Source organism: Symphalangus syndactylus, chromosome 7 (genome assembly GCF_028878055.3).
Source record: "Symphalangus syndactylus isolate Jambi chromosome 7, NHGRI_mSymSyn1-v2.1_pri, whole genome shotgun sequence".
Lineage (NCBI taxonomy): Eukaryota > Metazoa > Chordata > Mammalia > Primates > Hylobatidae > Symphalangus > Symphalangus syndactylus.
In genome coordinates, this window is record NC_072429.2 from 49260252 (window position 1) to 49287796 (window position 27545).

General features: G+C 44.1%; 1 protein-coding gene across 9 annotated transcripts in view; it reads left to right on the forward strand.

Moving 5' to 3' along the window:
* KLHL3 (kelch like family member 3) overlaps positions 1 to 27545 on the forward strand; it is a 275134-nt gene that overhangs the window by 178624 nt on the left and 68965 nt on the right. For 5 of the 9 annotated variants that reach the window (XM_063642807.1, XM_055286143.2, XM_063642806.1 and 2 more), the window contains 3 exons: positions 3088 to 3194; positions 14620 to 14741; positions 20892 to 21054. In XM_063642807.1, the coding sequence (XP_063498877.1) occupies positions 3088 to 3194; positions 14620 to 14741; positions 20892 to 21054 (392 nt within the window). Of the gene's footprint in view, positions 1 to 3087; positions 3195 to 5338; positions 5400 to 6398; positions 6518 to 14617; positions 14742 to 20891; positions 21055 to 27545 lie in introns of those variants that run through there. The other 4 variants (XM_055286145.2, XM_063642809.1, XM_063642810.1 and 1 more) reach the window with 4 other exon arrangements.

Genomic DNA, 27545 nt, shown 5'->3' on the forward strand with positions numbered 1-27545 from the left:
TTTTTTCAAATATAATTTTTTTCAAAATATGAAAAGTTAACATTTGCTGAATATTTACTATTAGCACTATGCATTATCCGATTTACAGCACATGTCAATTGTGTGACACTCTGGGGACATTGTATACTTGTCTACACTAGAGAGTGGTGGGGCAGAGGTTTGAGAGGCTTGAACTCAGGTGAGTTTGATTTGAGAGCCTGAGCTCCTTCCTAACAGCTACATTGTACTTTTCCACAAATGGCAAAGTGTCTAGTCCTACTTTTCTCCCCTCAAGATGGAGTAGTGTGATAGCTCAGAAAAAAGGATCCCATAGGATCCCAGGTAAATTGAATAGGAGTGCTTGTGAGCCATGCAGTACTTTAGAGCTACTACTTCCCTCTTCCATGTAGCATGGATACATAAAGATGTCTCCAGTGTGCAGACAGGCTTCCCCACCCCCAGGGAAAGCCCATCTTAACTATTTGGCAGGTTTCTTTTGGCCAATTTCCCAGGTTAGTGTTTCTCTGGTCTTAAGATACACTTTCCACCCATCAGAACTGCTGTCATTTATTTGCTTAACTGGATTCTCCATCTTTATTCTTCATTCCCTTGTGTTTCTTTCCCATTTGTTCAAAAATTGTCAGGCTCCCTGGGTTTGTGCAAGATAACACACCCTGACATTTGTTTGTTCAGTTCCTAGCACTGAACATTTGTTCAGCATTTCTGACTCTTCTCTGCCAACAATTTTCTTATTAGTTACCAAAAAATATAACTGGTTACTCTTTTTTTTTTTTTTTTTGGACAGAATCTTGCTCTGTCACCCAGGCTGGAGTGTAGTGGCATGATCTTGGCCCACTGCAACCTCCGCCTCCTGGGTTTCAAGCGATTCTCATGCCTCAGCCTCCCTAGTAGCTGGGATTACAGGCATCTGCCACCACACCAGGCTAACTTTTTTTTTTTGTATTTTTAGTAGAGAAGGGGTCTCACCATGTTGGCAAGGCTGGTCTCAAACTCCTGGCCTCAAGTGATCTGCCCGCCTCAGCCTCCCAAAGTGTGGTTATTCTTAAATAGCAGTGATAACTCAATTTTCTTCCTAAATGCAAGTAAAAATGTCCAAGATGAGTCTATTAATGTTGGAAATACATTTTTAGAATAAAATTTAATGAGACTAAAGGCCGTTTTCAGATGACACCTGTAATCCCATTTGGCCCCCATGATATATGTCCCAAATGCAGCTAAAACAGGTGAGACAAATGGGGTGAACTTATTTGCCCATGGTCTCATAGCCAGTTAGGGGAAGAGCCAGTTCTGTTCCTGGTTGCGCTGGTTTATCCTGATACAGTTGGTGATTCAGGTCAGCTGTCCACTGCAGGGTAAGGTCTCAATCCCCAAGTTTTGCCTCTTGCTGCCCAAAGGTCTCACCCTCCCAGGAAGCCTCCTTAACGATACCTTATTCCACTTCCTGTCCACTTCTCCCTGTTGGGGCTAACCTGTCTTCTGTCTTTTCTCATTCTGAATGTCAGCCAAGCATGAGGCATTGTGGTACCGTGGAAAAGCCACTGTGTCTGGAGTAAGGAGAACTGGATTCAAGACTTAGGCTTCTGTGGCTTTGGGCATCTTTTCACCTCTCTGAGTTTCATAGACCAGATGATCTCTAGCAGCATTTGCAGCTCCAGCCTTCATGATTCTATTTCTCTGATATGTGAACCTAAACAAATATCTTAGTAGTTGACAGTGACTTAATGTGCTACACCAGAGATAGCAAATATGTAGCTTTTCTTCCATCCGTCAACCATGGCAGACTCATTAATTGGCCTCAACATTCTCACACAGAATCTAGTCATGACCTCAGCCTTCTCAAACCAGGATAGTGTGCCAAGTAACCACTACCATTGGCTCACAGTTGAAGTTTGTTTGTCCTCCTTGTCTTTCCTCTTCTCTCTAGTGCTTTAATCTCAAGGAGGGATGAGTGGTGATCAGGATACCACTGAAGAGCATGGGTTCTGGGCTTCAGCTGCCTTCATTTAAATCCTGTTTCCACTGTTCCTTTCTGTGTGACCTTGGGAAAATTACTTCTCTGGACCTCAGTTTCTTCATTTGTAATGTAGGCATAACAGTTAGCCCTATCTCCTGGGGTTGTAGAGAGGATGAAGTAATATGTGTAAAAAAGTGTAAAAAAGTGCTTAGAACAGTGCCTGGCACATATAACTCAATAAATATTAACTATTATATTGATAACAGGCATGATAAGAGCTTAGAAGAATGATGAAGGAAAAATTCTTGGGTTGATGGGAGCTCGTGGCACCCTATCAATCTCTAAAGTAGTCAGATCTCCGTTCTGTCTATGAATGTGGATTGATCACATTTCATTCATTAATTTATTTTTTCAGTAAAAATTTAGGGTCTACTATGTGCTAGGTATGCAGCCAGGTGTCTAGGATACAACATTAAATAAGACAAGTCCCTTTCTGAGTTCAGTGGGGGTGACAAACAGAAAGATAATTACAGTATTTTTAATAATTGCAGTGATTGGAGTTTGCACAGGGTCTTCAGGGAGCACCGTGTCTGCAGGCAGAGTCTTCTTGTTGAAAGTGTTAAATCTGGGTCAAAAGAGAAATACCTAAGGCTGGCTTGCCTCTTACTGGTGTGTTGCATATACAGTGGGTCCCTTGGGGGAATTGTTAGTACTTGGTCTTGCTGGTGACACACTTCAGTGGTGTGCTCATGTTCCTCAGCATTCATTCAGTCACTCGAATGACAGCCCCAAGCTTTTGCCACTGTTCCGTGAGCCCTTTAACCCCTAATTCTCAATCTGAACTGATGGAATTGGGGAACAGAGAGGTGAAGACAAATGAAGCAGCCTGGAATTTACAGCCAGAGTAGTTGGATCTCTCCATGGACCTTAGGAAAGCATGAATGTCAGGTTTATCAGGGATTTGGAAAAGTCAATGAATCCACCCCCCTGCCTAACTCAAGATAGAGCAAGTCCCTGTGACAGCTTCGTATACTGATAGTGTGAAATCTGGGTGGGAGAAAAAAATACCCTTGTAAGATGAGGGTAGGTGTCCGTGCTGCGACCCATCCTGTCCTCTCACTGGTGTCTTACAGTAAACAGCTGTTGTGTGACGTGATGATTGTGGCAGAAGATGTCGAGATAGAAGCCCACCGTGTGGTCCTGGCAGCCTGCAGCCCCTACTTCTGTGCGATGTTCACAGGTATGGTGAGTGGCCAACATTAACCCATGGTTATGGGGCTGCAGCCGCACTGGGAGAATGTTGGGGGTGGTGACATGAGGGGAGGGAGGAAAGAGAAAGCCATTAGCCCACTATGAGGGGCTTCTCTATGCCAGATAGTGTGCTTTGTGCCATGGAGGACTTGATGGAACCAAGTCCAGGCTAGTTGGGCATGTAGCCCTTGTCCACCATGAGGAAAAAAGGTAGACTCACATAGTCCATTAGTTCTCAAAACTCAGCCTGCACCATAATCATGTGGGGGAGCTTGTTAACAATGTAGACTCCTGGGCTCATGGCCAGGCCTTCTGATCTCTCACTTTGCAGATGGAGGACACTGAGGCTGAGACAAGGGAAGAGACCTGCCCAAGGTCACAGTGAATGAGTGGGACTTGGCTTCCTGGCACCTGGCCCAGTGCTTTACTAGCTGGCCTACCTATTGTCCTTCCCTAGACCTTCATTCCAGACAGGGGCCCTGGGCCTCCTCTAATCTTTACGGGAGTGGAGGAGATTTGGAAAAATGATGATGGGTTTTGAGGGGGATGAGAAATAGGTATAATCAATATCTGGCATTCAGTTTCAGCACCTTTGCCAACTTTCCAGGGTCCCTGTTTACTGGGCATGCCCAATAGCCTTGTCCAAATATTTCCCATCTGTTAGTTCTGAGATTGAATTACCTGAAACCCACAGGCTGAGCTTCCTGTCTGTAGTTTCTCTCAGCACCTCCCCTGAACCAGGTACTTTCAGTGCTCTATAAATCACTGCCGACAGAAGGAGGCCATCTGGGCTTGGTGAGACCTCCAGACTGGGTCAGGTGTCCCTTCTACATGCTTTCCAAGTGCCTGTGCCTGCTCTGAGTATGGCAACTGTCACCCTGCATTCTTGTCTGTTTCCTGGGATCTATAATGTCTATGCCCTGTATCTCATGTAACTGACTGCCTTTCATCCTGCAAATGTCTCCTCCTCAGGCAGGCCCCCTCTCACCACTCTGGCCATAGTTCCACACCAGGCCTCTCTGTATCCTATAACTTGACTTCATCTTTTCATAACATTTATCACCATCTGAAAATCATCTTGGTTTGTTGTTATGTGTTTTTTACCTGTCTCTCCTCACTAGAATATAAGCCCCATGAGGACAGGGACCTTGTTGGGCTTGTTTGTTACCATATACTGCGCACCCGGTACATGGCAAGACACAAATTTTTTTTAAATGAGTGATTGAAGTATCTCCTGCACCTGACTGTGAGCTTTGGGCACTTGGGGAACATGTCTTGTTATTGTGGAATCCTCCATGCCCCCCACAGGAGGCGGTGAATAAGTGAATGTCTGAAGAATGAACACAAGCTTGCTAGGGATGGGTGAGTGCAGGCACATTTTTGCTGAATGGGCTGTAACTGTTTTCCTAATATGGTACACAGCTGGGCAAGACTGGTTTTGTTGGGAGAGACTTGGCACTTGTGCACTGAGAGTTTGTCACATGTGTGTCCCCCTTGGCTTGTCATGTGAAGAAGTTGGTCTCAACTTGGAGTGGTGCCTCTGCTAAGTGGACCAGGCTACTCTTACCTTACTTTCAGCCTTGGGCCAGGAATTTCACATTGTAGCCCAGAAAACTAGCCAAGTTCAGTATCTGGAAATTTTGAGCTGCATTCCCTTTTGAGTTGTCTTAAACCCTAGTTGCAAGGCCTTTATTTCCTTTTTTTGCCCCTTTCCTTCATCAATCTCTATTTTAAAATAGTTCATCTTGTCTCCAAGAGTTATTTAGCTGTAACTTCAATAAATAGCTCTGCCAGTTATTCTTTGTGTGTGGGGTTTGGAAAGTTCAGTGTTGAGGGAGGAATCTGTTTGGAATTGCAATGAATTGTCATGCTGGCTCCACTTTTTGCTAATGAACTTGCCTCTGAAGTAGTGGAAGTGTCGTATCAAAACAAAAGTGATTTTACAAATTGGAAGAAAAAGTACTTCTGGGGCATTCTTAGATTCTAGGAATGGAAGGGACGGGAGAATCAAGAGAAGAAAGCAGTGTAATGCAATGCCCAGCCCAAGCCTTCCATTAAACCTGGTTACCATCCATCCTTCCACCCATCCATTCACCCATCCATCCAAATATTGTTCACATGTGTTTATTACAGGTAAAAACCAGAAACTGTGGGCAAGCAAAAAGTAAAAAATTATGTGTACTACAACATCTAGGTAAGAGTATGGTTTATATCTTTTTAGATTTTATATTTATAAATGTATGCATATACAAAATATATATTTTAACATAAATAAGTTCATTTAATGTGTACAGTTGAATAGTCTTTTTTTTTTTTTTTTGAGACAGAGTCTCGCTCTTTTGCTCAGGCTAGAGTATAGTGGTGCAGTCTCAACTCACTGCCACCTCCGCCTCCTGGGTTCAAGTGATTCTTGTGCCTCAGCCTCCTGAGTAGCTGGGACTACAGGTGTGTGCCACCATGCCTGGCTAATTTTTGTATTTTTAGTAGAGAGTGGGTTTTGCCATGCTGGCAAGGCAATCTTGAACTCCTGGCCTCAAGTGATCCACCTGCTTCGGCTCCCAAAGTGCTGGGATTACGGGCATGAGCCACTGCTCCCAGCCGAAATAGACTTTTTTGATGTATGTATTTTTTTTTTAATTGCTATTCATCTTCCTGGAATGTTCTCTCCTCCATCTTTTGGCCTGTCTGACTCCCGTTCATCCTTCATTACTGCTTAAGCATCACTTCCTCAGGAAGGCCTTTTATGACCTCTTTGGCTTAGGTTAAATTCCTTTGCCACTTACTCCCATGGTACTTTATACTTCTCTTTAGTATTACTACTCATCTTATTACTTCCTCAATATTTGATTTCCCTGGCCAATCATATGGTTTATAAGGGTAAGAACGATACCTTTAAAATACACCACCATGTCCCTGCTGCCTAGCATGGTCTTCCATATAGCAGGTGCTCAATAAAAATTTGTTTAATTGAGCTTAGCAATATATAATTACTATCTTTCCATGTCAATGAAATTGCAGTTACAACCTAATTTTAATGCCTTCATCAGATTCCATTATATATACTCTAATTGAAAATTCATTTCCTTCTTTGTTGGAAATTATAGTTTTATGTAATATTTTGTTATTATAAATAATGTTATAATGTGCATCCTTGCATCTTAATCTTTATTTACATTCCTGATTATTTTACTAGAATAGATTCCTAGAATAAGAAGTACTTGATTAAAAGGTATGAACACTTTGAAGACTTTTGAGACATGTGCCGCATTGATCTAAAGAACAGTGGTACCAGCTTATGCTCCCATCAGCAAGGTATCTAAGATTTATGTATTTTTAAGGCCCATTGGCTTTGCCTAAACCTTGGTAAACAGGTACTAAAAATCTCCAGTAACATTGCAAAATTTTGTTATAATTATCAGGTTCAGCTTCAAAACGTGTAAAATGCATTGTGTGCTGAGAGTAAGAGGCTGACTCTCGTTAGATCCATTTCTGTCAGTATGTTTAAAGCCAAAAGGAAAGTAAAATACACATGGCTTTCTTCTGACTTGAGTTGTGTGATGATGATCTTTTACTCAAGCTTAAATGTTTTTATTTTTTTGTCCTCTGAGTTCATGTTGCCCAGATGTCCTGAGGTGGTTCCAAATACCAATCCCACACTTCTTGACCATTGTCCTGTGGACAATAACTTGGAATAAATGAGAAACTGAAGTCTGAGTGCCCATCAGAGAGTGTCCCAATCCAACCAGTCTATAAGAAGATCTGGGATGAGCAGTCAACCTATTTGCCCTTTACTGCTTTCAGCATAACTTGAATGGGGAGGCCAGTAGTGCTGTGTTCTGCCCATCTTTTTCCTATAAAGATGAAATATCTAGGACTCATTCCCCATCCTCCCCATCCAGCACCTCCATCCCAAGGGAAGCAATTTTCCCAGAATCTCCTCATCAGTGTTTCTCTCTTTATTATGCCCTTTACCATGGCTTCTGTATACTGTAGTATTTGTACTCCATATGGGTCCCTGCCTACATGTCATCCAGATACAGCCCCCATTTTATGGTGTTAAAGGAACTGAGGTCTACAGAATATATGGGCTCAGGGTCTTATGCCCATAATCATGGCTAAAAGACACTTGGGTTTCCATCCCAAACGAAGCCCTGGGAGTGATCTGTCCCACTCATCTGGTCATATTGTACTGTATGTAGTGGCTGATTTCGATTGGTTTTTGTTTTTTAAAGAGGAGTTACTGTCCAGTTTTAGTTACTGTCCAGTTTTTATTAGATTTAGGCTGATGTTTGGTATCTTTGAATATATGGTAAGTAGAAATAGGGAGGAGAGTTCAGGAATGTGCTGGGGGTGAGAGACAAGGGGCTTAGACTTGGAGTAGGCACGAATCATCCACAAGGCAGAACCACGAGGGCCTGGCTGTCTTATTCACTTCCCAGGCATGAAGTTCCTTCCATAGAACTGTTGTTTCACCCTTGCTGCAAGACAGACTCTACCAGGCCCTAGCCTGTGGCCCGTGTCTGTGTTCTGGGTGTTTGTATTGTGTACTGATGCCTTTGAAGAACTCTGCATAACTTGCAGCTCAGCAAAACTGAATACAAGGCAATGGACAATGAGAGAAGGAGAACTAGGGAATAGAATTCTTTTCTTAGACAAAGTAGGCCTTCAGGGAGGTTGCAGAGTAATAGTGGTAGTAGATAGGGTCTGGTTTCTGAGAGTTTTGCCCCTGAGGAGTCAGGGATTAGGTAGAATAGTTCAGAGAAAAAGGGATGGAGGTGTCAGAGGCTGCCTGGGATGAAGGAGCAATGGCATTACCTTCCATGTGGCTATCTTCTAGAGTTAGTCACTTTTGGGCTAAGTGACAGTGACATAGGGCTTCCTCTTCCTGTCCCTATCATACCACAATAAAGTCAGGCATCTTTTTCTGGCTCAGGAGACCCAGATTTGAAGGTGAGGGAGCCAGTAGTCCTGTGTCATAGTGTTACTCTTGATGCAGAAATGGCAAGTTTTTTGAGCAGGAATTTGGCTTGTTGTTCAACAGAGGACTGTGTGGTGCTCAGGAATAGAGACTGCTATTCACTCCCAGTGGTTTCTCCATTAAGGTCCAACTGGTTTGACCGAGATGGTCTGAGGTACACTCGTTTGGGTTTAGAGTAGCTCAGCCTTAAAATTGAGACCACCATTGGAGATAAACTATTGGTAAGGAATATTTTATGAATGTTTATAGAAGAGGTTTGGAGTTGGTGATGTGGGGGCCTCTTTACTAAGGATTAAACACAAGTGTGGTAATGCCACCTTGTACTGGGTGATGGTGTGGTATCTTGGAAAGGGCTTTGGAGTAATAATGACCTGTATTCCAATCTTAACTGCATAGGTGTGTGGAGAATTCACTTTCCTCTCTGATCCTCAGCTTTCTTATTGAAGAGACTGGAATAATAACAATAACTAGGGAACAAATATAGGTAACGGGTATAAGGCACTCAGCACTGCGTAGATAGTTAATAAAGTCTACTTTTATTATTGTAGAGCACGTCATAGTTTTTAAAATTCTTGTGGATGTCGGGGGTGGAGGTGATTAGGGTTGATTTTTTTTTTTTTTTTTTGTAGTCACTATGTAATGACAGAGGCATTTTTTTCCTGACTTTGTGCTTCCTGTGCTTCTAGTTGAGCAGAAAGATATTTCCAGGTGGAGGAGGGATGAGATTCCAGGGAGGGTGGGTGATGAGGCGGTGTCTATCACTGTGGTTCTGCTGGATCCTGCTGTCCCACCTTTCACAATCTCATTGTCTCCTTTGATTCTCACACAGCCTTGGGATAAAGGCAGAACAGAGAATGTCCTTATTTCACAGGTGATATAGGGTAACCTGTGCTTCAACAGAGGATTGTGCGGCACCTAGGAATACAGACTGCTATTCACTCCCGATGTGACATAAGGACCTGTGAACTAAGGACATTCCCTGATCTGCAGTCAAATGGCCCAGACCACTCACCTGCAACAGGGTTGGTCAGAATTCAAGGAGATGGCAGAGTATTTCTTTTTCTCCTGTGAGGTTAATGTCTTTGGCCTTAGTGCTCAGCTCTAGCCAAATGAGTTGGCAGCCCAGATTTTAGGACTTAGATGAGGGTTGGGGGGAAGAAAGTTCCATAACCATCTTAGTGCCCATGAAGAATCATTGTGCAAAGGATAAGGATTTTCCTGTGTTCTCTCTACCCAGAACATGAGACTAAATTACAGTACTAATTCAAGTTAGGAGCAAGAAGGTATTCTGTGACATAAGGACTCTTGAACATCCCCTTTTCTTGTCTTTAAGGACATATAACTATGTAGGGGTAGTCGGTGGTTTACCTGCGGTGTTCATCAGAGAGACCTGCCAACCAATCTATTCCATTTTCATTCTCAAGGCTTTATTTACTTAATAATAAGGTTGTTTTTATAGCAATGACCTGGAAGATGAGCTAGTGATTTTTCTAGACATCTTGAGTCTTCTGTGATAATGAAAGATTCTCCTTTCCCTCCTCCAGTCCATCCTTCCCCCTCTTGCTCTTCTTTGGCAGTCTTCCACCTAAAAAGGTCTCAGCTGTGCACATAGTGTGCTTGTTAGGATCTAGAATGAAGACTTGGATGCTTTTACCTAATAGGCTTCTGGGATCGCTTGCTCTTCTGGGCCCTCCGTGGTTCTCAGAGGCTGCTAAGTGCAAGGCCCTAACGGTCTAAGTATTTAAAGAAGTTCAAGACACAGTCAGGCCAACATCATCTTTTACCTGATATTCTGCAGCAGTCTTCTAATTCGTCAATCTGCCACCTGTTTTGTTTTCCCATTTCCCCACCCATCCTCCACACTGTGGCTACAGTGATTTTCCCAATATAAAAATCTGATGTATCCCTTACCTGCTTAAAATCTATCAGGGGCTCCCTGTTGCCCTTAGGATGAGGTCTAAACTCCTTAGCATGGCCTGTGAGTCCCTCTAATGGTCCAGCTCCTGCTGTCATCTACAGCCTCGTCTCATCATTCTTCCCTAATGTGCTCCAGCCAGACTGAACTTGTTATGGTTCCCAGACAGGTCAAAGGGTGTGACCTGGTTACAAAGGTAACACCCTTTGTTACCTCCAGACCTTTGTATATACTATTCTGTCTGTCTGGGATACTCTTCCCTCATTCTCACCTCTCTTCTGAATAACTATGACTCCTCCAGATCAGTGGCTCTTAACCATTATGCATCAATCTGATGAAAACAATGGACTCTATCTCTGGAAGAGCAAACCTGTGCTCTTGTGTGCTCATCATTTTGCATGCAGCTTTAGGGTGCAGGAATCCCTGGCTTAAGAACCTTTAAAGCTACATCCCCCTTTCTAACATTTGACATCTTTTTTTTTTTTTTTTTTTTTTTGAGACGGAGTCTCGCTCTGTCGCCCAGGCTGGAGTGCAGTGGCGCAATCTCGGCTCACTGCAAGCTCCGCCTCCCGGGTTCACGCCATTCTCCTGCCTCAGCCTCTCCAAGTAGCTGGGACTACAGGCGCCCGCCACCAGGCCCGGCTAATTTTTTGTATTTTTAGTAGAGACGGGGTTTCACCGTGGTCTTGATCTCCTGACCTCGTGATCCGCCCGCCTCGGCCTCCCAAAGTGCTGGGATTACAAGCGTGAGCCACCACGCCTGGCCACATTTGACATCTTTTGCAGTTGTTGGTTTTCTTGTCTCTCTATCCACCAGACTGAGCTCCATGAGAGCAGGGCTGTGACTTGTTAACCACTGTATTCTCTGGGCCTAGCACAGTGCTTGACACATGAGGACGCATCTGATGTATGTTTAGTGAATTGAATAAATGAGCAAATATCTGCCCTTGAGAGAATCATGTTCTCTTTGGAGAAACAGGACATGCATGTTAGCAGATGTAAGTGGAAGGTGGAAAGGGCTAAAAAGATGTGCAGCTGACAGACATTCTCTGAAAGTTCAGAGTCTGAGGTGGCTGTCTGGGCCTCTTGGGAAGAGCTAGCAGAAGAGAGCACTTGGGTTGACCACAAACATGGAAGGACTTACAGGGCTCATCTTCTGTTTTCTGGAAATATTTTGTCAAACTATTAGAGATGAGTGAAGGAGCAAGAATGACCAAGTCCTTGATGGTTTTCCCCCTCCAGAATTACTGATGCCCATGGAATTATGAGATGTCAAGAGAACCTCCCTTCTTTTTTTTATTTTCTACTCCAATAAATACTTTTTCAGTGCTTGTTTTATGCCAAGCACTTTGTTATGTGTTGAGGATAAGCCGCTTGGTTCTTTATTAGGTATTAAGTACTAACTTGTCCTCAGAATTTGGACCAACGCCTTGAGTTTGGGAATACTTTTATTAAGGTTATTAGTTAGGGTGAGATTTTATTGAGGGATGTATTAGAAATGACACAGGGTCTAGAGTTAGGCCAAAGTTCAAATCTCAGTCCTGCCTCTTAGTATCTATGTGTAAATCCCTCTTGAAATGCCAATTTTGGCCGGGCGTGGTAGCTCATGCCTGTAATCCCAGCACTTTGGGAAGCCAAGGTGGGCGGATCATCTGAGGTCGGGAGTTCGAGACCAGCCTGACCAACATGGAGAAACCCCATCTCTACTTAAAAAAAACAAAAAACAAAAAACAAATTAGCCAGGCATGGTGGTGCATGCCTGTAATCCCAGCTACTTGGGAGGCTGAGGTAGGAGAATCGCTTGAACCCAGGAGGCAGAGGTTGCAGTGAGCTGAGATCGTGCCATTGCACTCCAGCCTGGGCAACAAGAGCAAAACTCCGTCTCGAAAAAAAAAGAAATGCCAATTTTATAATTTGTGAAATGGAAGTAATACTGTCTACCTCCTGGACTTGTTTCAAGGGTTAAATGAAATAATGTGGTCAGATACACATTAGTGTACTTTAGCAGAAGGTCAGGTATACAGTAGTGACTATTACTATGACTATTTTTAGGGCCCATTTAAACTAGAGTTTTAGTTTGGTGTAGTCATTTTTACTGGTTCATAAGAGATAATAAGATTGGGTTCTACAAGCTTTCTCAGAAACTAAGTGGTGTCTTTGAGCCCTTAGTTTTTCTTTCACCTCATTTTTTTCTTGCTTGTACTTAATATAGAAAATTAGAAATTTGAGGGTCATGTAAAGGAGCAAGGAAAAGTCTCCTAAAGACCTACTGTCTAGAAAACTGTCTTAACCTTTTCTGAATCATAGACGCCTGTAAGAATCTGATAAAAATGACCTGTCATCCCCCTAGAAAAAGTGAACTTTTGCACATATATAAAAATATTTTCTTACAATTTCAGGAGTTTCCGTTTATTTACCCCAAGTTACAAAACCCTAACCTGACTTTCAACCACAAATTCCACAGGCAGAAAACAGTCAGCCCAGGCTCTGATTTACACTGCTGTGAGGGCTTCTGAATCTCTTGGTTCTTACAGTCTGGCTGCTCTATTTTTTGTCTTATTTTTTGAGGGCTAACTCCTTAAACAAAGAATTGGCTGTCTTTGATTATCTTTTGCAGTATAATTACCAACTGGACCCTCATCAATGAACTTTTTAATAGCTTAACTTCTGATTTCCTTGTGTATGCATGTTTTTGTTTGTGTGTCTCAATAAACTCAAGAGAGAGATTGTGGAGCCTGTCTTATGGGTGGAGGAGGAATACACTGTTTTCCCCTTTTTTCTTTACCTGTTCATTCTGCCCCAGGGCACTGTGCTGAGGCCTTTCACAGGCTTCCACTGGCAGTCAGAGAAGAGAGAACAGGGTGGAGGGTCTCAGGTCCACCTGATCTGGCAGTTAAGGGAGCAGGAGGGGTTTGGAATGTCTCCCCCACTACTTTCCTCTCCGTTCCAGTCATTCAGCTCTAGAACTGTGTCAGGATGGGACTCTGGATTGGTGGAGGAATCATGTGCAGTCCGTGCAGCTTGGAGGTGGGTGTCTGCAGCCCACATGCTGTACTGTACTTTATTTTCTTGGCTCTGGTGTATGAATTCCACAGAGAGAAAACAACTGCCCAGGCTCTGTTTTCACACTCACATTAAGGCTTCTAGATCTCTTGTTTCTTGCAGTTAGGTTGCCCTTTATTTCAGTCTACAAAGACACGTGTTGCCTGTCTTTCCTGAAATCAGCAGCCCTTGTTGAATGGGCCTGGCTTTCGATAAACCCATGTGTTGTATATAGAGTGCAGGCTGAAGGCAAGGAGCCTCAGGACCGTGGAAATGTGGTGCTGCTATTGCCGTTATTTACAGCCCTGCTTTCTCTCTTTTTTGGATTATTATCAGGGCCTCCAGCTGTTCTCCCTGCATGTGATCTAGCTTCCACCCTGCATCCAAAATTTCATTCAAAAATGCCCATCGGTTGATGTCATTTCCGTGTTGAAAACCTCTCAATGGTGCTACACCTGGGATAAAGTCCCAGCTTGTTTACATGACTTACAGGGCTTGTCAAGCCCTGGCCCCATCTACCTCTCCAGCTTCCTTCTTCTCACTGTTACTCCCTGTACCAGCCACACCAACCTCTCGCCATTTCACCAAAATTTATTCTTTTGGTACTTTCCTCTCTTTGCACGAATGGATCCCAGATTCAGCTCATCCTTCCTCACCTTTGCTGCCTGTAGAACTCTTCCTCATCCTCTAATACCTCTTTCAAATGTGACCTCTTAATAGGATGCCTGGCTGGAGTTCCCAGGAGAGATTTGTTGCTCCCTCCTCTGTGTTCTTGGGATTTAGTATAGCGTAGTGGTTACAAATATGGACTCTAGAGTCAGACTCCCTGGGTTTCAACCCAACTTGGCTTTTCCTAGGTGTGTGACTGTGGGCAAAATGAATTACCTACCCTCCTGTGCTCAGTTTCTTCATCTGTAAAATGGCGATAATATTAGTAAACCTCATAGGTTGTTGCGATGATTAAAAGACTTTAAAGTGCTTAACACGGTGTGTGGCCATAGTTAGCTCTCAAAAAATGTTACTTATTATTGTTGTTATCACAATACTTTGTGTATAACTCTGTCTACTAAGCTCTTATCACCTCTGTTTATAAACACTTTTATATATCTGCCTTACTAGACTTGTGTTCCTTAAGGACAGGTGCATATCTTGTTCACTTTTTCTGGCCTTGTATATGGAAGTTTACAGTAAATGTTGGTTAAATGAGTGATTGCACACAGATTTGCCTTCACAATGGAAGTGCGCAATAGATAGAGTAAGGAATGCTTAAGGCTGGGTTTGTAGGTGATCACAGACCCAAAGCTGATGTGACCTTGATGTTACCTGGTTTATCCTCTTCTGTGCCTGAATCCCTTCTACTGCCTCCTGGAGCCCAGGCAGTGCTTTTATGTTTCCAAGACAGGGCAGGAGGCCATGTGGAAGGTAAACATATCCCAGGTACCACATTTATGTCCTTTTTGTTTTTGTTGTAAACTCTAGGTGACATGTCTGAGAGTAAAGCCAAAAAGATAGAAATCAAGGACGTGGATGGGCAGACGCTGAGTAAGCTGATTGACTACATCTATACTGCTGAAATCGAGGTGACTGAAGAGAATGTCCAGGTAAACTCAGGCTCACTGATAGCTCAGTGTATTGCACACTCAGGACCCACCGTTTTACAGCGTTATTTTATTTAACCCTCACAACAATTCAGTTGGTTACTGAAGAGGAAACTAAAGCTCCAGAGAGGTCAGGTGACCTGCCCTGGGCCACATGGCCAGGAGGTGGGCCAGCTGGTCCTCAAACTCATGCCTTCCTGGCTTGGGCACCCATGCTTTTAGCCACTAAATGATATCCCTGAATGAGCCTGGGCCCCGGGAGTAGAAAGTCTTTAACTCATGTCTTCAAAATCTTGTGAAGGAAAAGCTGGGAGCTTAGGTGACTCCTGTTCTCCCCAGGTCATCATCTCATTTCAGAATTCAAACAGCTGAATAACTTTTTGGTACTAACAGTAAGTGCAAAGTAATTTGGTATAAAATGAGTAGAGGGGAGGTAGTAGAAGTCTATAACTGGAACCAGCTCTCTTTGCTCTTTTCGTCATGTATTTATTTAATAACTTTTTTTTCCTGTAAAATACAAAATGTTTACAAACTTGGATAATTAGAAGACATTCTACTCTGGATCTTTATTGCCTGGTTAGGATTAAGAGGTACATAAAGCAAGGTACAGTTTGTGTGGACATAATGTTCACTGTTTGGAGGTCCTGAGTCCAGAAGCTTCTGTCTTATGAGGTTGGGTTATGTCACCCTCCCAGCATGTGGATGCATTCACCAAACTGAAAATTCTCTGAACCTCATTGTTTAGGGACTTTTAACCTCTTCACTTTAAACTGTGGTTAGGTCAAGGGTGATGTTGGAGAAAAAACAAAAAAGATTGGCAAGGGGCTAGGCATGGTGGCTCACACCTATAATCCCAGCGCTTTGGGAAGCTGAGGCAGGCAGATCACCTGAGGTAAGGAGTTTGAAACCAGCCTGGCCAACACGGTGAAGCCCGTCTCTACTGAAAATACAAAAATTAGCTGGGCATGGTGGCAGGTGCCTGTAATTCCATCTACTTGGGAGGCTGAGGCAGGAGAATCACTTGAACCCAGGAGGCGGAGGTTGCAGTGAGCTGAGATTGCACCACTGCACTCCAACCTGGGTGACAGAGTGAGACTCTGTCTCCAAAAATTAAAAAAAAAAAAAAGATTGGGAAGAAGAGAGTTTGGATAAAAATGTGGATTCTTCTTCATGCTGTTATGTATCTGCTGAGGCGGTTGCTCACAGGTTGTCTGTGAAGACAGGAGGTATTGAGGATTTGGTGCACTGAGGAGATGAGCATGGAGGCACTGGGCTTTCCCGAAAGCCTTAAAAACAAGGATCAGAGATCTGGGGCTTGGTTAAATGGCTGTGAGAGCTACACCCGGAGTCCCTTCCCAGCCACATGTACCTTGGAGAGACCCTGAGTTCCCCTTCCGTGGTAGAGGTACCAGCAGTCATACTTTTATAAGCAAGCATGTGCCCATCAATTCATATGCATTATTCCATTCAATTTTTATTTTTATTTTTTATTTTTTTTTGAGACGGAGTCTCGCTCTGTCGCCCAGGCTGGAGTGCAGTGGCGCAATCTCGGCTCACTGCAAGCTCCGCCTCCCGGGTTCACGCCATTCTCCTGCCTCAGCCTCTCCGAGTAGCTGGGACTACAGGCTCCTGCCACTACGCCCGGCTAATTGTTTTGTATTTTTAGTAGAGACGGGGTTTCACCGTGGTCTTGATCTCCTGACCTCGTGATCCGCTTGCCTCGGCCTCCCAAAGTGCTGGGATTACAAGCGTGAGCCACTGCGCCTGGCCTCATTCAATTTTTATAATCACCCATTGGACCATACCAATATGATTCCTCCTTTACAGCTGAAGAAACTGGTGCTCAAAGGGGTTAAATAAACTGCCATGGTCACATAGAGAGTAAGTGGTAGAGTTCGAAGCTGAAGCCAGCCCCCTCTGACTCACTGTGCTCTGTGGCTATGATGAATTCTAGTTTCTCATTAAATGAATGATCAGAACCTTGACTTTGGCTCATAATTATTTACAATAATAAAAACTAACATCAACTGAGCACTTCCTATGTACCAAGCACTGTGTTAACTGCTTTAAATTTTTCTCATTTTATCCTCATAACAAACCTTATTGTCCTCATTTTATTTTTGAGGAGACAGAGGCATTGAGAGGTTAAGTAATTTGTCCTCAGTTGCATGGCTGGTAAGTGGAGGAGTCAAAATTCAAAATGACGCTTAATCACATTGCTGTTCTGCCAGCTTTCCTGTTCATCTATATACCCCCCACCTCTTTTCCTTTCTTTCTTTATGTGGCACTGATTCTGTGCCAGACCCACTGTGTGGTTGGGGCAGAGACCCTGGGTGGCCCCAACACCTGGGGCCCCTGGCTGGTACCCTCCCTCTGTGCATGGCCCTGCCTCCCTGCAATTCCAGGAGTAGGTGCTTTCTGAGGCAGGGCATTTCCTTTTGTTTTTGCTAAAGGAAGCAAACTCTGTGGCAGGATATCCTCTGCTGTGTTTTCATGTTATCTGAGGGAGAAAAAAAAACAAAACAGGGCCTGCACATGAAAAATGGAGGGGAAGCTATTGCAAGCTGAAGGGTAACCTGTAAACTCTTTGCTGGGGGCCATTTCAGGGCCTGTTTTCCAAGAACTGTAATGCTGAGGTGGCAGAAGGCAAGCTAGATTTTTGACTTACGGTAATCTTCCATCCTGATGGGTGGTTTTGGCCAATTACTCCTCTGATCTCAGCCTCCTCCCTCCAGGGACCAGGCAGTACTGCCTTAGTTATTCTATGAGGATGGTCTTGCTTCAGAGCTGAGGACCTACACTTGGCCTTTTGTTCATAATCTTGTCACTGCTGCTGCTTTGAAGAAGTAGAGTTTCAGGCAAGATAAGAGAAGAGGAAGTCCTCTCAAAGCCCTGTTGATGTTGGGAGAGGGAACTGAAGACAGTCATTTCATGGATGTGTTGCTCTTTTTTCTTTCAGGGCCTCTGGGAATGTGTTTTGTACTTGTGTCTAGATCCCAGAACCCCATTGGGTGGGGCCCTAATTTATCCCTGAGACCCAGAGTCTGAGCAGTGATACATCTTCCAGCCTCTAAGCCTTCCCTTCAGCATTCTGATTTCCTTGACTTTTTTTCCCACACTTTTCTGTATTAAGCAAGTAGAAAGAAGAAAATGGCCTTTGACTCTAAGCTAGTCTCAGAGTCAAAGAGAGGGAAAGAGCAACTAGAGAAACCAGAAGCCCCATTCATTTTAAGAAGACGGTTTGGGAAGGCTTTTGGGTAGGAGTGGACTCAAACAGGATAAGGGGTGTGGAGAGGTAGAAAGCCTTATAATTTTTGCCTACTAAGTGGGTATTGTGAACAGTAGGGAAGTTGAAAGCTATGTGGGTAGCTCTATCCAGGGAGGTTTTAAAAATGGAAAGTGTAACCTAAGGAGTATATTCAGGAAATATTTATTATTTCATTTCTCTGGCTAGTTGTCATGAGCTTGAGAATTTAAGCACCACACTGTGCTGCTGTCTCCTTGGAAGAGGGGAAGGGGGAAGGGACTGTGTGTCACTGGCATGATCTTGTGTATGTGTATGGGGTTGGGGAGCTCGCTGGAATGCAGTCTGGGGGCAGATTGGACTCTCAGAAATCCTCTTGGGTGGTGGGTGGTGGGGAGAGGGTTGCTGTTGAATTCCTGCCTCTTCTCACATCTGGCCGTTTTGGAGTTTACCACACCTCTGAGTAGGGTTTGTGCTGGCCAACATTTGATGGCTTCATCTCCCTCAGGGCTTCTTAGGGTCACTGGTTAGAGGTTACTCCTCCCTAGGATGAACACTTATCCTATTTTGCCCAGAAGTGAGGGGCCTTCTGGGATGGGGACTTTCAGTGGTAAAAATGGCAAAGTCCTAGGTAAATCAGCACGATTGGTCAACCCATGGCCTTAACACCAGTCTTAACTCTAGCCGATACTGGCCAGGGGGTGTTATGGAGGTCATTTGGAGACTAGGAGCAGAGCTTTTTATTCCTGGTGTGCATTCAGCAAGAATGGTTAATGGATCTCCATTTGACTAGCAGGCAGAGACTAATCTGGTCCTGGAATCTGTTCAGCCAGGCTGAGCAAGCTCACAGGTTAATTGAGTTTCCCAGTTTATGGCTGCTTAGTGGAGGTGGTGGCTGCTTAGTGGGGAGAGAGTTCAGGTGGTTAGATTTGGATCCTGGCTGTGTTCATTTATAGTCCAAAACTTTCAGAAGAGGGTGATTTTATCTTTTTCTTTCTCAGGAATGTATTAGTGGTTCAGAAAATATCACAGACATGGTGTTAATTTACTGTTTTCCTGCTGGGGATATAGGATAGTGGAAGAGAGGATGAAGGGAAAAGGAGCACGTTTTCTAGAACTCAGCTGTCATGAGAGAGAAGTGTAAGCCTGTGGGTAGGAGCAGCTTTCCTTGTTGAGCGTAGGCATTTGGCTCAGGAGTTCGAGCACTGATAGTGGTGGCTCTTGGTGGTTATTGTCTGTGGGCAGGGATAATGAAGGGTGACCGACTGTCTCACTTTTAGCCCTGAAAGTCCTGGGAGACCCCCAGTCCTGGAAAAACTAGGACTGTTGGTAACCCCAGTGGAGGGACAAAGCCCCCAAATGGGCAGTAGGGCAGAGTTTTTGGCCTGAGTACGTACAAGTGATGAGAGTCAGAGCTGAGGACTCAGAGCTGTCTTGGGAGAAAGACAGAGTCCAGAATTTAAATCACTTAAAAAAAAAAAAAGAAGTCTTTTTCAAGTGTCCTGAATCAAGAAAACAAACGCATCTGCAGCCCATATCTTCCTGGGCAAGCCCTTGTGGCTGGGAACAGCTAGAGTGTAGCTGGCTCAGTCACTCTCTCTCAGAGCCAGGACAGCAGCTGAGAGCAAAGACCTGGGGCAAGGGGATTATTTTGGGGTGAAGTGGATGCCAGGGTCCCCAAGATAAGCAGCCTTAAATCAAGCTATTCTGCAGTGTGATTTTTTTTCTGAATTTCTTTTTGGAAAGTCATTCTCGGACTACCTGCTGCTTCCATAGGTGAAGGGCAGGGTAGCAGAGCTGGAGTGGGACAGGACTTTGGCCTTTTGTCCTGTATGTTTGATCTAGAGGCAGGCTGCAGCAGCTGAGGGAAAGTCCTAGGGAAAATTGACAGAGGTTGGCTGTCTGAGCACCTAGCGGGCCTGCTCAAGCCAGTCTTCCCTGACCCTTAGGAAAAATACATGCACATACACCTGAGCAAGAATTATTTCTGTCTTTCAGGATATAGTATAAATAGTCATGTGTCCTGTGACCTTTTAAATGGAAACTTAGCTCTCCTTTCTCTAAGAATGTACCTAAAGATGTTCTTTGCTTTGTATCTGTTTGATGGGAGAATAAAGTGTTGTTGGCTGAGTCCTGAGGGATTTGGAATGAATCTTGTTCCAGTAGACTCTAAGCTCCAGGAGAACAGGATCTGGTTTCTCTTGCCTACCCCTGAATCCCAGAGCCTAAACTAGTGCCTGGCACATAGATGTTCAGTAATTAATCATTCATTAAGTACCTTTCTGAATGAGGACAGTACACTGAAGGTTGTGGCACAGTGGCTCTCAAACGTGGCTGTACATTAGAAGCACCTGGGGAGCTTTAAAAAACATCTTAATGTCCAGGCCACACTCCATACCTATTAATTTAGATTCTTTTAGGGCAAGACCTAGGCATCAGTAGTTTAAAAACTCTTAAGGTATTGCCGCAGCCCAGTATGAGAACCATTGTGTGTGTGTGTGTTTGTGTGTGTGTATGTGTATGTGTGTGTGTGTGTGTAGTTTTGTTACTCAAAGTGTGGTTTGTGGACCAGCAACTGCAAGCATCACTTGGGTTCTTATTAGAAATGCAGGCTTTCAGATCCCATCCTAGACCTAATGAATTAGAATCTGCATTTTAATAAGATCCCCAGGGATTAAAGACTGGGAAGCATGGCTGTAGGGATACAGAGAATCTGCTGGTGTTTAGGGTCCGTGAAGGGCAGAGTAGTGGGAAATAGGGCTGGAAAGCAGGCTAGGAAGTTTGGACTTATTGGGCAGGCAGTGGAGAGCCATGAAAAGATCTTGAGCATGGGAGTGATATGATAGGAAAAGGCAGATGAGTCCCTGCCAGTGGGATCCAATGTCTGAGAATGTTACCTTCTCTTGCAGGTGCTGCTCCCGGCAGCCAGCTTGCTGCAGCTCATGGATGTTCGGCAGAACTGCTGTGACTTCCTGCAGTCTCAGTTGCATCCCACCAATTGCCTGGGCATCCGTGCGTTTGCAGATGTGCACACCTGCACTGACCTTCTGCAGCAGGCCAATGCCTACGCAGGTAAGGGGGAGCCGGACTGCTGCACCTCCTCTGAGTTTGTGGATCTAATCACCTGGTCTTCTGCAGACTCCTCAAAGATGATGAGAAGTGTTCTCTGCTGTGAAGCAGCTATGATTTAGTTAGGGATACAGGTGGAAAGATAATTAATGATAGGAGAGTTTAGCTCATTGCCAAGTGGAAAATGATTAATTGTCAAGGGGATGGTACAGACAGCAATTTTCACTAGAGTAGAGGAAGAAGATCCAAGAAGACTTGGGGAGTGGGGAGAGCAAACTGAGCTAGGTCTTGAGCTAGGTCTTGTTATTGTTAAGAAAACCTTTGTTTTTATCTGAGTGTTCCATGAACATTCTTTTAAAAGTCACGTACTGGCCAGGCGCAGTGGCTCACGCCTGTAATCCCAGCACTTTGGGAGGCTGAGGCGGGCGGATCACGAGGTCAGGAGATCGAGACTATCCTGGCTAACACGGTGAAACCCCTGTCTCTATTAAAAATACAAAAAAAAAAAAATTAGCCAAGCTTGGTGGTGGGCGCCTGTAGTCCCAGCTACTTGGGAGGCTGAGGCAGGAGAATGGTGTGAACCTGGGAGGCAGAGCTTGCAGTGAGCTGAGATTTTGCCACTGCACTCCAGCCTGGGTGACAGAGCGAGACTCCGTCTAAAAAAAAAAATAAAGTCACGTACTATTGCAGGGCTTATAATGATGAGAAGTGCCCTGCTCCACCTTTCCACACTGAGTCTTGTGCTCCAGAGCCACTCATTTTCAATCCTTAAGGAATTAAAATGCAGGTTCTGATCCACCTAAAAGCTACTTCATCTGCTACTCACGTCCATTTATCAAAATAATATGTGTAACTGCTATTTTTTGATTTATTAGTTTTAGATATTATTTGTTGACTTCTCCAGAAGAATAAGACTGAGCTTTTGCAGACTTTCCCCTTACACACATGCAGCCATCCCCCTCTTTATTGTCCAAATACCATTTCCACAACTGAACTAAGCCATCTATTATAATTATAGTGTTTTTTTTAAATCAGAAAACTTTAATAAGAAGGGCAGTTAATAATTGTCTTTTTCTCTTGCATAGTGTATGGTTCTACCACTAATTCTTGTTAGAACAGTCCTCAATACATCAGATAATCTTTTGGTTCGCTTATTTTTCTTGGAGACGTTCTCTGCACTAGAGCTTGTCATTCTATTATTTTAATGGGGTTTTGGGAGGGAGTAGAAATGAACATTTATATTCAGTCCACCATGTTTATTTAGCTAGCTGGAAAGAAATCTTCATTGCCACTTGTTCCAGCCTGAAGAAAGATGATGAATGACTAGGAAATAGGTCTGATCATTTAACTTGATAAATTCAGTCATGGCCACCTTCTTCCCTTGCAATAAAACACCTCCTTCTTCCCCCTGCTCAAGCACTGTCATGGCTGCTATTCTGTTCAGTGCCTCCTGTTCAGCCAGTGTCTGGAAATTAGCTGAGGACCTACTGGCTGCCCACCTGCCAGCTAGCTACCTGTGCTGTGTTAGCCTCTTGGTCAACAAAGCAACAAGCATTTGCTCTGTTTCTTGGCATGCTTTTTCTCTCTGATTAAGTCCCTGACCACAGGAGCCTGCAGAGACTCTCATGTCTCCCTGCAGCCTGTTTCTGAAGGCACAAACAGGTCTTCTTTCTGAAGACTTGTAAAGATAGTCTTGATATGATGATTTTTGTGAAGGACATTACACAGTAGCCTCAATTCTGAGTCCTGCTGATTCTTTCTGACTCTGAACCCTGACCCTTCTGCTTCTCTGCTGTTCCTGTGCTCTCTTTTCCCTGCATATTCTCCACTGCCTTTCCATCTTCACTTAGGGAGCCCTTTCTCTTCCTGGGGAGGGCTCCCAGTGAAGCCTTTGAAGAGGTCACTTTCTAGATGGTTGGATGTGCTAAGTCTTTGCTTTAGCAGGAGCCAAGCTCTTGCTAAGGCAAGCATTTTCTCTGCAGATTTTTTTTTTTTTTTTTTTTTTTTTTGAGATGGAATCTCGCTCTGTCGCCCAGGCTGGAGTGCAGTGGCGCAATCTCGGCTCACTGCAAGCTCCGCCTCCGGGGTTCACACCATTCTCCTGCCTCAGCCTCCCGAGTAGCTGGGACTACAGGTGCCTGCCACCATGCCAGGCTGATTTTTTGTATTTTTAGTAGAGATGGGGTTTCACCGTGTTAGCCAAGATGGTCTCGATCTCCTGACCTTGTGACCCACCCGCCTCAGCCTCCCAAAGTGCTGGGATTACGGGTGTGAGCCACTGTGCCTGGCCTGCAGATTCTTTTCACAAACGTTTGCTAGTGCAGTGGCAAAGGGAGAGTGCTTAGATGTCAGAAATTCTGTCTCCTTCTGTGTCTCCTCTTACCACCCCTCTCCTTCCACATAGTGTGTGCATGCATGTGTGTGCACACCTAGCACATATCCCACCCTAATTGGCTGATACAGTTGTCTGAGGTTTGGGGAGTGTACTGAATTCCCACCTTTTTTAAAATTTAAAATTACATTCTAGATTCAAGAGGTACATGTGCAGGTTTGTTACGTTTGTATGTTGTGTGATGCTGAGTTTTGGCTTCTGTTGATCCCATTACTCAGATGGTGAACATAGTACCCAGTAGGAAATTTATCAGCCCTTGCCCCCACTCCTTTTGGAGTCCCCGCTGTCTGTTGTTCCCATCTTTATGTCCATAGGCACCCAGGGTTTAGTTCCCACTTACAAGTGAAAACGTGATATTTGGTGTTTCTGTGTTAATTAACTTAGGATAATGGCCTCCAGCTGTGTCCATGTTCCTGCAAAGGACATGATTTTGTTCTTTTTTATGGCTGTGTAGTATTCCATGGTGTACCACATTTTCTTTATCCAATCCATTGTGGATGGGCACCTAGATTGATTGCATGTCTTTGCTATTGTGAATAGTGCTTAATGAACATGTGTGCATGTGTCTTTTGGTAGAACAATTTATTCTCCTTTGGGTATATACCCAGTAATGGGGTTGCTGGGTCAAATGGTGGTTCTATTTTTAGTTCTTTAAGAAATCTCCAGACTGTTTTCCACAGTAGCTGAATTAATTTACATTCCCACCAGCAGTATATAAGCATTCCCTTTTCTCTGCAACTTTGCCAGCATCTGTTGTTTTTTGACTTTTTAATAATAGCCATCCTGACTGGTATGAGATGGTATCACTTGGTAGTTTTGATGTGCATTTCTCTAATATGAATCCCCCGCTTTAATAGGGCTCCCGGGCTCTTCTGGCCTGGCTTTTCCCAACTTTCAATGTCTGTGTTTTCTCCCTTTGCCCCTTTCATTATCTGATGATGAGACTCATCTGTGGGAGAGTGCAGCAGATGCAGCTGGGAACACATCCATCTTTCTGGTGCTCCTTGGTCCTGTTGCTGTCATAGTGATTGAGTTCTGTCCGCATTATGGGTTTGTGTATGCAGACATCCTGATGAATTATTCTTAGCTAGTGTTTATTGAGCTCTCCCTTTGGGTCATACCCTATGCTAAGCATTTTATTGGCATCATCCCATTTAATGCATACGATAGCTGAGGAAACCAGGGCACAGAGAGGTGAAGTAATTTGTTGAGGTCACATAGTGACAGAAGGGACAGAAGGCAGGATTCAAGCCCAGACGGTGCTGACTCCAGAGCCAGTGTTTATTACATTCTACAGCTTCTAGGCCCAGTTTGGACATAAGGATGCCCTGTGAATCAGTAACTGAGGAGTGCATGTGGCTAGAGTTGGCATTTTCCATTGAAAGCATGTTCCTAGAAGCCTGTGCAATGTAGTCACCAAATCCCAACAACCAGACAGTGTAGACAGACATCCAGCTGTCCACTAGACACAGGGTATGTCATCATCTTGGGATGGAGGAAGTGCCATGTGGGTGTCTTCTTCTCTTCCCTGTCGGGTGACTTCCTCCCAGACACATGGAGCCTGTTCCCTCACTGAATGAGTGAGCAGGCCCTCCTACTTTCCCTGGCTGGGTCAGCATGATCTTCAGGCTGAGAGTCTCCTCCCTGTTATGCAGGCCTTCTGTGGAGCCTGTGATCCTCTCCTGGGTGGCTTTCTCTGCAGCCCACTCTGCTCTGCATACTAGGGAGGTAATATTTTTAAAGTAGTATAATGCAGAAGATAAGGCCATGATGCAAAGATGTTAGAAGAAGGGAATGAAGTTTAGATTGTGCAGTATTTAGAGAAGAAGTAGAAAATGATTATCCATGCTTACTCCCTTGAACCCACCCACTGATGTGGGCCTGCGTTTTTCCCTTGTACCCCTGACTTTAGATGGAGCCTGGGGTTCTCTGCCATCTCTGCCTCTTGAGACAGACCTGTGACCTCACTCTACTGTAAGTGCAGGGGTGCAGGCACCCACTAGGGTCACACACAAGGGAAAACATTGGTCTCTGTGGTCACAGGTCTCCCTGGATCTAGGCCTTGAGTTAGAAGGTATTTCATGCCAACAAACTACAAGGAGACCTTCAAGATCAGAACTAGGAATCGAATCAGACCAGCTAACATTTTGGAGCTGAGTAATCCTGAGCCTATTTTCTCCTCTCTATCATGGGAGTAGTGCATCCTATCCTGTTTCCAGGATGATCTGGGGAACAGGGGGAATGGGGAGGAGAGCATTCTATGGAAGTAGACACCATGGGGGCTGTGCTGTGGAGCCTCCCTGCCAACCTCATCATCTGCAGTGAGGGAGCCTCAGAGTTGGGTCCAGGCAGGAGAGACAGGAATCCTCAGGTCACTGCTGCTGCAGACCACATGCACTTTTGGGGAGGAAGGATTTCCAGGACTTCTGGTTTTGTTTTCTCTTTATCTAGATGTGTAGTGCAGGCAGGTATGTCCTGTCCAGCCTCCCCTACTCTTCCCAGTTTCTGGCTAGCTTTGCTTTGCCTTCACTTGTCTGTAGATTCCAGTTTAGCTGCTGAATTCTCTTTCTTTTCCTTCTCTAAAAAGCTTTCTTTTTCTGTTGTTATTATTGTTGTTATTATTTCTATTTTAATAAAAACTCATCCCTGACTATTACAGAAAAAGCACATGAGTAGAAAGAATATACCACAATCCTACCCAGAGAGAACTGCTGGGCAGTACCTTGATGTATATCCTTCCAAATCTTTTTCATTGTATATGTATGCTTTCCAGCTTAAAAAAACATTTTAGCCAGGTACAGTAGCAGGTGCCTATAGTCCCAGCTACTTGGGAGGTTGAGGTTGATAGCTCAAGCTTTCATACATAGCTTGAGCCCCGGAATTTGAATCCAGCCTGGGTAACATAGTAAGACACCCCATCTCTTAAAAAAACATTCTTAGCAGTATATTCTGAATGTCTTTCCATGTTAGCAGATACATTTCTAGACCATTGTTTGAAAAATTTAGGTAATATATTCAATAAAAGCAATTTATACTCATGACCAAAAAATGTAAGCAGTACATAGAGGTATAAAATGCAAAGCCAGTCTTCTCCCAGGCTGTCTCTCTGAAGTGGGGAGATCCTTGGTATCCTTACAGAATTTATATATTATGCTTTTTAACTTACACAAACAGAAACACTCTGTACTTGTTGGACTTTTGTTTGACAATACAAATCTTGCAATTATTTCCACACCCTTGTGTATGGCTATATCTTATTCTTTTAGTCTGCTGCATCTCATGGATGGAGTATAATTTATTTAACCAGTCTTCTATTGTTGGACATTAATGTTTCCAGTTTTTTCTTTTATTTAAAATTCTTCCATGAGAATTCTTGTACATAATATTTTGGAGTACACTTGCTAGTATACCTGTAGGGTACAATCTTAGTAGCATAGTTGTTGGATCAAAAAGAATGTACAATAAAAAAGTTTTTGATAGATTTTGCCATCTTGCTCTCTAAACAAATGTGACTTTATTTTAAAGCCAGTCTTGCCTTCTGATAGGTCCTCGGCTTTTCCAGCGAGAGCACAACTTTGTGGGGGCTGAAGCATCATCTCTATGTCCAGCTGCCTATTTGGTTTCCTGTTTGGAAGGGCCCTGTCACTTCCTGCTATGGCAGTCCCTCCAGCTTCCTCTGGATTCAGTTTCCCCCTCAGGGAAGTCCCCCATATCTTTGCTATGATATATGTTATTCTGGGGTGGGGAGGGTAGGTCCCGCATTTAGAAGCTGACTGCTCAGACTCTTGCCTTAGCTAATGGCATCACAGTCTTCCTGGGCATCTAGTAGCTGGGAAATGGACCCCAGTGTCTTTCACAGCCTGTTTCTTATACCTCATTATTGTTGTTTCCAGGGACTGCTTAATCTTTAACCTCAGAGGCCAGGGCCTAGGTTTATGGGGACTTTGTTGTTTGGTAATTGGACAGCCATACACTAGGCCATCAGCAGAGCTGTTTGGGAGGGATGTTAATGGGACTTCATTAATGAAATAGCAATTAAAATTCTTTGGACATATTGTTTACATCAGTCTGCCAAAGCTAAGCGAAAACCTCCAGCCATGGG